General features: G+C 32.3%; 1 protein-coding gene across 4 annotated transcripts in view; it reads left to right on the top strand.

Moving 5' to 3' along the window:
• Positions 1-1,610: 1,610 nt before the first annotated feature.
• The window catches only part of LOC657701 (lachesin), a 37,483-nt gene continuing 27,593 nt past the window's right edge, over positions 1,611-11,500 (top strand). For 3 of the 4 annotated variants that reach the window (XR_001575453.2, XM_015983553.2, XM_015983550.2), the window contains exons 1-3: positions 1,612-1,794; positions 2,277-2,463; positions 7,993-8,138. Coding sequence is in view for 3 of the 4 variants with exons in the window: in XM_015983553.2 (XP_015839039.1) it covers positions 2,412-2,463; positions 7,993-8,138 (198 nt within the window). In the remaining variant the exon portion in view is untranslated. Of the gene's footprint in view, positions 1,795-2,276; positions 2,464-7,992; positions 8,139-11,500 lie in introns of all 4 variants that reach the window. The other variant, XM_015983552.2, reaches the window with a different exon arrangement.

Below are 11,500 nucleotides of genomic sequence, written 5' to 3'. Positions count from 1 at the left end.
ATATGCGTAGGACTTTATCTAGAATAGTTTAAAAAAATAATAACGCCATTTTTTGCCAAAATTTGATGTTTTTTGCGTAAGTGTTGATCGCAATTAAATTCAGTTTTTGATTTCTAAAACCGTCGAAAAAGCTAACCAGAAAAAAATTTGGTTTGTTTTAGCAAGATCTCAAAAAAACTGAGCCTATTTTAGTTAAAAAATAGGCCTAAAACTTTATCTAGAAAAAAATAATAACGCTAGTTTTGCCAAAATTTGATGTTATTTTGGGTAAGTGTTGATTCTGTAGCTCAAACAAGCTATAATGCTAATGAAAACAAGGATAATAACGTCACTTTCGGTTAAGTTGTGGGGTTTTTAGGCATGTTTTAACAAAATTTTACAAAATAAATATATCTCTGAACTCTCTAGTTTAAATTAAAAAGGAAATAAATCGAACGAAACGACTTAAGCTGAAGCGCCGTTGATGTAATTTGGTATTTTTTTAAATTCTTTGCTTAAAAAAAGCTTAAGAAGTACGATTTTTTTTAATTCGATTTTTAAGGAATTTTGCGAAATGATTGCGTTTCTGCAAAAATATTGTAATTGTCGACCTAAATTTGGCGTAGGAATTTTCTGTTCCAGCAACATCTCATAAAAAGGCTAAGTGTTTTAATTGTTCAACATTTGCTTAATGTTTCAATTTATATTTGCAGTTTTTATGTATGTTGTTTCAAGGTTTTCGAAATCATTGAATCTCTTTCTCTCTCTGGACTATCATAATTCTTGAAAAAAGTAAAAATAATACCAGTTTTTGTTTGATTTTACAAAGAAAAACTCGCTTCTGGCTTCTAGATTTTCTAAAAAGACAAATATTTTTTGCTCAAAAAGCTATAAAACAAGTGCAGCAAGTAAAATAAACTCAATTTAGATTTATTTTTGTGGTTTTTTGTAATGTTTTAACAAGAACTTTCAAAATAAATGAGTCCCTTATTAATTATGTGTTTAAACACTCGAAAAAAGCATAAGTATAATACCATTTTGACTTGATTTAAACGCATTTATTTAATTCTTGACTTAATGCATTAATATTTTGATAAAAAGCGCGTTTTTCCACAAACTTTTCTATAGTTTGGGTTATTGCTAACAGCAAGAGAACGTTAATTTCGATTGATTTTTGTGATTATTTAGCCAGGTTTTAGCGATATCTTGCAAAATAATTGTAATGTTTCTGCCAGTTTAGCAAAAATTTTCAAAAAAAAAAATTACTTTCTTTCTTAAACGTGCTAAAACACTGGAAAAAAGCTTTAATAACACCATTTTTACTTTATTGCTTATAAAGACTAAAAAATAAAAAAATTAAAACATATAAACTGATGAAAAATTAATTAGTACACTTCAATATTGCTCGTGGTAGAATTTTCTAAGACTGGTAGAATTTACATCATTTTCTCCTAAAAGGCTTCTCACGTACGTTAGGAAAGCAAAAGTAATTGTTTTTGAGAGTTTGTGTGTTTTACCCTAGAACAAGGGTGCTGTATGGTATCAGTAGTGTTATTTGGCCTATCTTGTGGTGATATGGAACAAAGATTTTGTGCATCAGCGCATGGGCGTCTGTCTAAGCGTCGCGACGACGATCGCGGTCAGTACTGCGTCGGAAAGCGGCAAACACGTACTCGAAACTTTTCCAAGAGATCCGACACGCACGACACTTTCCTGTGAAACGATGTGTAAAAGTGATTGATCGAGTTGTTTCAGCCGGTGCGTTGTAATTAGCGGTCGAGTGTGAAAATTCAAAAAAATCTGCTCCCAGTTGAAGTAAATAAAAGAGTTTTGATTTATTGCAGCGCGCCGTTTCTGAATGTTTCAGATGAGAATAATAATTTTTCATTTGAAATTTTAATTAGACGAAAGTTTGTACACACTACTGATAAATCAAATGGCTGTTTAATTTACACGAATTGAGCTGAAAGTTAATAGTGGATGTCGAATTATTTCGGAATTTAAAATTCTTTGTGTTTTGAGTTATGGCAAAAGTTTGGGACAAAAAGCGGCGATAAATCTTTATGCAGCTGTAGACACGTATAATTCTCGTCTGAGAAAGTTAATTTTTCCTGAAAGGTGTTTGCTGCGATCGCTGGATTACGTTCCGCTGACCGCTGTAATAAATATAGGAATATAAGCAAAGACCGTTTCGAGGCTTACAAAACTGAACGCCGAGTTTGTCGATTGCTTTTATATTGGAATATTCATTTTTTAAACTTTATGAAACTTTTTCGTTCAGGTTCCTTTTATTGTAGGATGGAATCTTAGCTCCTTTCACATTCGGCAATCAATTCCACTTCAAATCGAAAATGTTGCGTTTATGAACACTCAGTTCGTTTGATTGATAAGTAAAAATGGGTGTCGAAGGTTAATTAGAAAAGTTGAAGACAATGTTGTGCTTTTTATTGATTGGTTTAGTGTTCGGGACGAGTTCTCTCAAAGGTGAGTAAATAATTAGAAGCCGTAATAAAATCGGATTTGAATTTAACTTTTCCGCTTTTACAATGCTACGGGACAGCAAACATCAAACAAACGTTCGGATCGTAAATGTGTTATCTCTTCCGTCCCTATAAAATTGTATGGAAGTGGATGTCTATCGCATCTTTCCGGAGTGAGGATTAGTTTCTAATAAAACATCAATTTGTTACCATGGCAGCTATTGGTCGCCCGAAAGAGTTCGGTGCAATTTGAATAAGAATGTCTTTTATTTTCGCAACGAGTAATTAACGCAATTAAGGCACGAATTGCTTCAAACGAGAAATATGACAAAATTTTGCAATGTTATTCTAGCGTAAACGGCGTCTTAATTAGTGGAAGCATCTCTAAAAATAAACGTGTTATGCGACTAAAAATATCCATTAATTAGTAGGACAATGCCAAGAATAGGCACGAGACACATCCAATTTGATTAAATTGTTCAAATTCCGATTTATTTGGCAGATATTACACGTTTAGTTAATTATCATTGCCTGGGCTTTATACAACCCACTATTACATTCCGGAGTACTGGAGAGTTTCAACAATTCCTTTAAGCTCCCATTACAATCATTTTTTCTGCTTGGGGCTCGCTTTGCTCTTTGCAAATTTAACTCACTGGCCCGGAAATTATCAATTATTTGTTGTGCCGGTCGATCTTGGCGTCAATGTTTTATAAGTCCATCACATATTGAGGCCCTTGCTGAGTGATCTTTTCCAATTTAAAACGCCACAGTTTGGTTTTTTCCGACTTGAATTATTTACTGTTGCCACGAAAACAAAAAAACGTTGTCACGTGTGGAAATTGCAAAATATGGTATTTGTGTATCGCAAACCCATCACTCAAAATCGCCAGTAAATCCTTTGGGCAATAAATGCTGGTGTAACTCAAAGGGTGGGAAAATATGGTCTATAAATAAACCGTTGAACGGGCATAAGAGTTCTATTTGATTTAGAACGCGAAATGTTGTCATAAATATATCATTTTCCTTCACATTAGGGTAATTTTTTACGACAAAAAATCCTAAAATATGGATGTACACTCGAGTGAATTAATCCGGTTTTATGTAAAAAGCAACCTTGGGCAAATACACGCTGATGGAAATGAGAGGCGTTCGAATTTTAATAATTTGGAGTGTGCAGCTGAGGCAGAATGTCGTCGGTATTGTGTGAAGGAAAATCACTTTTTTCCATTTATCTTTCATGAAGACAGATTGGGTAGCATGGGACCAATCAATTTGTGAACAAATTAAAATATAATCAAGAATTATTAGGACAGAGTGGAGTTCCTCCGGAATAATGTAAATGAGTTAATTCAATACGCGGCACAAAACGCTCTTCAGAAAGCAATCATTCAACTTCAAACTTTATCCGGAACCATTTTAAAAGAGATATTAGAAGACGTCTGTAATTTAATTACCGAGATTTCAACCCCCGAAAAAATACCTCCTTTACGGCGGCCTCGCACACATTCAGATGACTGCGAAACCCCAAGACACGAATTTAATGCAACTTATCTTTTACTGCGCTCAAGTTTCCTCCGCCATAAAGCTTGCTGCTTTATTAGTGCCAGGACAAAGTCATATATTCGACATTACCTAACAAGGCCAATAACAATAGCTAGCCACTCTCGCCATCACCACAATAGACTAAATTAATTATCAGTAACAAACACTGGAATAGTCTAATAAATTTGCCACAACAATGGGCCTAACTGGATCGAAAAAGAATGTAGGACCATAACGAAACGTGCTCGAAGCACAGAAATGCATTAGTTCCGACCCTGTCAACTAAATTTGGATTATCGGAACTAAATGCTGGAGGCAGGCGGTGCAACTGATGCAAAGAAACTCTTGCTTGCCACAGATAACGTCATGAATCATAAGAATCGAAGAAAACTGCCTCGAAGGTTTTAACGAAATTGCAAAACGGAAAGGCGTTTTAAAATATAATATCAAAATACCTAACTCAAATTGTTTTTAAATTATAATACTGTTTGAAGCGTTCTTTATTAGTAATTTTTTATTAAAGACTCTTGGCCCACATTCTTTGTTGTTCTACAATAACTCGAAAACAGTACGTAGCAGAAATTACGATTAACACATTGTTGATTATTGATTAAACACCAAAGTTGATTTTTTTCAGAGTGATAAAATATGTTCAGTACTGAGGTGTGCATTACACTGAAATACATATTATGAAATTCATATTACACACATTCACATTATATGGTCTATTTTGGTTACGTTTGAGATGATTTCAAAAAATGAGTACTAAAAAGTCGTGCTCTAAAAGGATATCAGCAAAACATTTATTCAAGTTTGGCAGACGAACGCATTATGCGATATGGATTTTGTGAAAAAATAAATTCGGTTCAAAGCTACACTGTTTTATATTTGTACACCAATTACGGTGCAATAATTGACATTACGTTTTTTTTAAAGATTTATTTTTGCTTGGCTTCATCCTTATGAGCTACAAAATAAACATTGTAAAAGTCGATAAAAAAATGCTTTAGTCATATTATTTGTTGGATTTAGAAAACTATGGTTGTTTCTCACTTGAATAAAAAAATAAATAGCAAAAATAAAGTGATTGAAGAGACTAGAGCAAAATGACTAGAAGCGACTTTATTATTTGTGAGATATGTGCAGATTCATCTAGCTAAATAATAGTGTATTACATAACAAGTCAACACAAGGCGATTGTTTGAACATACAAGGCCGATAGGGCGAGTATTTCAATAGTTAAGTCGTGTAAAGACACTTTCTTGATGTGTCATGTATACGATTTTTCCCAAAACCCCGAAACCGATTAAAATGAAACTAAACATCGAAGAAATTAAAAATAATTTTTAAATATGTATTTTTTTCAAATAAGTCAACTAAAATATCGTCTTGACAAGACACGAAAGTGATTTCTTGTCTTATCAAAAAAGCTAGTTTTTTTAACTCCAAGTAACCACGAAAAGTTCTATTTTCTTGATGGATTTGGGAAAAAATTCGAGAAAATTTTTCAGGACGTAATGGGTAAAAGTGCTACTGGCACCCAGAAACCTCTATTTATAAAGATTTCAACAAAAATATTATATGCATTTTTTTATAATATAATTTTCAAATAGTATTTTTTAAACTTCTCAGTATTTAAGATTAAGTAAATTTGCACTTACCCTAACTTTTGTTGCTCTAACTCCTTCAGTTTTGTTTTCTTTTATTTTTCAATTCTAGATAGAAAAACATGAACTATTCGAAAATAGATTGAGGATAAAAAAGCTTAAAAAAAATACAAATTTTTTTGTGCGCCTGTTCAAGAAATCGGTTTCACCTTGATGAAAAATCTCACGAAACATATTTTTACAATGGGAAGAAGCATTTTTCAAAAGCTAATTTTATGTATAGTTTTTTATGTTTAGTTTGAAACAGTTTTTTTAAACATTTATTAAAAGTTATTTAAATTTAAGTTTTTGTGTGAGCAAAAATGGTGGATGCGCCGGGCAAGAATTACTTTTTAAATTAATTTTAATTTTCTTTTTTAATTTAATAATATGATAAAAACAAAGTCTTTTTTAAACTTTGTTCATATTATAAAACCACGATGCCATTTTTTAAAATTTTGATCTAATTATCCACAACAGTTTCGCCAGCAGAGAAACGAATTGCATAAATAACTTCAGCGTTGCTTTATGTGTCAATCTGTCCTAAAGTTTACCGAAAAATCAAAAAAAAAATGTTGGAATCTTTTTTCCGTAATGGACTCAGGTTAACGTAACTGTCATGGATAACTTGATTAAAATAATTTTAGAAAATCGCATGGTAAAACTTATTTTACCGTGCCATTCAGCTACATTTTTTAATCTGTTTTATGGAAATTTTCCAAAAAGTGTTAAACTTTTTGCGTACCGATAAGTAACTAAAAAACAAAAAAACGCTTTTCTAATTTATTTAATATGTTAAACAGGAAGGCTTTCTGAAGCTCGTTTATACAAATGTAGCTTATTGTTCTGTGTTATTCAATGTTTTTTTAAAAGTTTTTTTAAATATCTTTAAAACTGAAAAATCTTCTGCAAATTATAACCAGATTATCTAAGATGCCTATTCTGTTATAAAAATGAAGGGTCATGCCATCATGCAAACAATTGCACTTCTTTTATACTTTGCAATTATTATTCATTCAATTTCTTGTTTTTTTTTTCACTTTTGATTTTTATGATACTCAGTTTTGACTAGACTGTTTAAATAATTAAAACATTGACTTAAAAGTCGATGTTTAAGTGTAGTTACAAAAATAATAAAGCGTATAGAATAAGGCAGAAATGGTACTCTTATTATTGCCTACTGATTGTTTGTAATAGCTATTTAAAATCTGAAAGTCCTGCGCTAAAAAGATTTGCGTATTTGAATTGACTTGATACTGACTTAATATTGATATTGGTATTGACTTAATATTATTCATTTGGAAAGACTTCACATTATATATTTTCTGAAATTTGTAAAAGCAAAAACCATATTGAGAACATAAGGCTGATTGACTATTTTACGATTTTTGAAAATTTTTTAAGTAGCTTAACAGATTTCTGTGTTTTCTTTTGTACCAATTAAAACATATTCGATTTTTTTTTAATTTTGAAGAAATGGATGCACCAAAGTTAAGTTAGAATTACTGTTAGTGTTCTTCTTAATTTTGTAAATTGGTCGTTGCTGTGTGATTTTGTAAGTTATTAGAACTTAAAAATGTTTTTAAACAGACGTCCGTTTTATTGATTTTGTATAAAGAAAAGCCAGCATTGTTAAACATTATAAATAGCATTATTTTGCTTCTTGCTTTTAGATTGACAGAGCTTTTGTTGAATTACAACATATTTGGATTGTTAAGGGTTGCAGTTTATGAGTAAAGTTATTCGTTTTCAATGCATTATTTATACGATATCCGTGTGTGAACACAAGAGCCGGCGAAACGGCTGTTTACCGTGATTCGAAGTTCTAACTAGAAATTTGCTCATTCATAATTATCATCCCATGTGAATTGAGATTGCATTCAGTGCATGAACCCACGTAGTAAATCCGCAGCACGAAATGAAAATGAGATCATGAATCGAGCCCATCCAGCATCGTAATTGCTCTATCCCAGACAAGCCGCATTAAAAATTAACACGTATGTAAAACAGCACTCAGGAAACAAGAACACATCTCGTTCTTTGTAATATATGCATGTAAAACGCCTAGTTATTTCGTTGAAGCAAAGTACGGCTCTTATGAATACTTAAACATACTAAGTGCCGAATTAGTTTGCTCACTTATCTGCACTGTCAACGTTGCGGTAAATAGTGAACAAGTCGGCAAGTGAGCAGTCTTGACCTCAGCATCAATAGCCCTCGGAAGGGCCCTAAACCGCGTCTTTATAGCAGGGACGGAAGGGTTGCAAATCCTGTTAGGTTTAATCTTGCCTAAATTTATATTCTCTCGAAACAACATGCGTATTATTCAATTTTATTCACAGTTGAGGATCTAACCGGAGGGAGTGCCACTTCGCTCAAATTTTCAATGGAAACGCCAGACTTCGCTGGACCTATCAAAAATGTTACCGTTCCGATCGGGAGGGAGGCAGTGCTCAGCTGCTCCGTTACAGATCTGGGACATTACAAGGTAAATAATCGTTTTTATTGTCCGGAAATATTTTTACCCCGTCGACGCTCGCAACGAGTATTTTTTATTTTATTTGTTCAATGTTATCGTCACTCTGTACAATAAATGATCGGCGCCTGTCAAAAATTCAATTATATTCTAGATGTGGATAATCCATCAACTAGCTCTTCCATTTTTTACCTCTGACAAGATTAATTCATAATCAAAATAATACAGTAGTAAAGTAATTATTCATCCAATTCCGATTTTGATTCGGCCAAACAACACAACACAGAGATATCCAATACCTGCAAGCGATATAAAATATATTATGTTGCCAGCATAGAAACTGACTAGCTCAGCTTGTTACGTTGATTGATTGTTATTCCAGGTTCAAAATTCTAGTTAACAAACAGGGCAAAACTGTTTTTTGATGTTTATAAATGATTTCGGTAATCACGCAATTAACATTAGTTCGGTGAGGAGAATTTGATGACAACAAACTTCATGGACTTAAGCACCGCAAACTACTCGTAATTTGCCCAAGTTCTATTAAGAGCAATAAATCATCTTGACCGTTATCTGCAAATTGTACGAATGTTTGTTGGACTGAAAAAATAATTTTAAACTATCTCACCCTAGCTCAGTCAAATTAGACAAATCGGTGGAAAAAATTCCTACAGGGTAAGAGTTTTTTTTAAAAGCTCGAGGAGGGAGAGGGGGTTGGAGCAGTCTTTTTTTGGTTTTTTGTTTATATCTCGGAAACTGTTACTCCAATCAATTTTTATCTTATTACCAAAATTAAAGCCGATACAATTTACTACAAACTAGTTGTATGCATTTTCTTGTAGGATTAATAATAAGCGAGTTTTAGGGGTGAAAAGAAATATACATTTAATAAAATGTGCTTTAAAAAAAAATGTCTTCTGATTTAAAAAACTGACATTAATTGAATTTATTGGGTCTAACACTTCATTAGAGGCGAAAAGGGGAGACATGGGGGTCACAGAAGTCTTCAGAGTCGTCTTTACTGAATTACAGTCTTGTTTAGTAAAATATTAATAAATAGATGATTTACTATACAACTTGACTCAGCTTAGACTTTCGAGCTTAATATCTCCGTTATTTGTCAATGGATTGTTATGAAATTTAGAATGCACATATTGGAGGTGGTCTTTCAATTAGAGACAAAAAAATGACCTCAATTTAAAAAATAAAATTTTAAAACACATTTCTTTTATTTAAAATAAAGCCAAATTACCGTTGGATTATTAATCCCCGGAAAAATAAATGACCACACAAAAAATTAACCAAATCGCTCGGCTGATCCAAGAAAAAATTTTAAATTTGTTGTTAAAAATTTAATCCAAATTTTGATAGTAATTTGGGCAGTCACCTTTTGAAACAATTGATGAAGCATTTCTATGCGGCCTTTTGTGTACCACTGAAAAAAACTGCCAAAAGTGTGCGCGCTCTCAGAAAAGTAAAAGTGTTTTAATTTGGTGAAATTACTTTAAAAACCAACAACAGTGGCTGAAATTTCTGTGTTGTTGAAAAAGGAATCAATATTCGCCTATGGAAAGTGTCGTTTTTTGTAAAATGTTATTTATAAAATTTAAAGTTCAAAGAATCGTCAATAATTTGAAGACACAGGAAGCGTACCTGAACTAAATCGAGTGAGGACAAAACACGTCACTGGAAACGAAGCAATAGTTGGGGCTGTAATTCAAGCTTTTGAAGAAAATCCAATCAGCAGTGTACGAAACATTTCCAAAGTCCTGAATGTTCAAGTGTCTAGAATTTTTCAGTTGTTGTTCAGTCTTTTAGTCCTTTTTGAAAGAATTAAAGCATCCAGTACCACAAGTAAGTTAAAAATGTTGTTTTTTAACTTTGTATGAGTGAGAGATGATTGTGAAATGTCCCTTGCGTGACAGTTACGTTTCTGCGAGTAGGATTGACCAAAATTCAATGGTAGTGCTGATGATGTATGATATATAAATTATTTATTATTTATATAATTATTTATATAAATTTATAATTTACACTCTCGGGATAGGGAAGAATGTTAAGTTTTTACTTTCTCCTTTTGAAGATAAACATATGCAGCATGTTTTAGGCATTTTGCAAACCTTTAATAAACTTTACTCTGCTGCAACTTCTGACTATGACTTCTACACAACTTCACTTACAAATGATAGCAGACAACTCTATACATAATTATATTTTAATAGCAATTACTATAAATATGAAATCTGTTTTAATAACTTACTTCAAAAGGCCAGGGTTGTTTTATTTTTATATTTATTCGTAGTAATTTCGTATAAAATAAGAAATCATAGTAATTAATAAAGTTATTAATATTTTTATTCAAAACTACAGGAAGGAATTAATTACAATTGGGAGTAAGTCTCTTACGTATGTAAGTGTGTGAACCTGTCTTTGGGAGCCACTTCTTGCGAAAATTTTACATACACAAGTGTATTAAAATTACACTGAAGACACAAATCATCACAAAATATCAGTTTGATGTGCCCGTCACTCAATTAAAGACCGATAATAGTATCACTATCTTCCCTTTTTCAGTAAATTGAATCTTATCTGCCAAAATGCTACTGTCACTGAAATCAAATTTGAAGGATTTTTGAAATTCAAAATTGTGATCGGTAATAAGGATACCTTTACATCAAATTCAAAAAGCGCTATCTAATGGCCAATGTATGAAATGGTTCCCGACCTCGTCAGTTCGTTCCAGTTTAAAACAAATGAAGGGAGTTGGAGCACCATACCTTCTAACACCACCGTAGTGCTTATTTGTCTCATAGAGATCTACGCTTTTTCATCTGTACTAATGTTTAACTGTTTGTTTCTCATTTTTCTCGCGAAACAGATGTCTTCTACGAACGAGTTTTTTCTTACAGCATTTTTCACTGACGATAAATTTTTTAATAGAATTCTTTAAAGGCTTAACATTTTAAAAAGGTATGTAAAAATTACGTTTTTCAGACTTGAGTTTTTGCATTAATTGGATTTTAATCTTTATCTTCTAAAATATCTGCATTTTAAATTTCATAAAAAACCGTTGACAAATATCTGAGATATCACTCGAAAGTCTTAGCCGAGACAATCTGTAGATGTTTTGAATAAATCTTATAATAAACTGTACGTATTGAGCCCAACAGTTCATTCTATCATGTCTCCTGGGTCATCTTCAGATGCTGAATTGTGATCTTCAACTGGAGAGCCCGAGGGAAGAAAGTATTTTTCTTCCTTATTTCGCACTCTTAGTTTAGTTGGGAGACACTTTATACACACTATTTCCATATAAATACTTATAATAGACTAATGTTTAGTTATACAGTGTCATGTAGACACTAAACTTCAAA

This window comes from Tribolium castaneum, chromosome 4 (assembly GCF_031307605.1).
Source record: "Tribolium castaneum strain GA2 chromosome 4, icTriCast1.1, whole genome shotgun sequence".
Taxonomy (NCBI): Eukaryota; Metazoa; Arthropoda; class Insecta; order Coleoptera; family Tenebrionidae; genus Tribolium; species Tribolium castaneum.
This window is presented reverse-complemented; position numbering and strand designations above follow the sequence as displayed.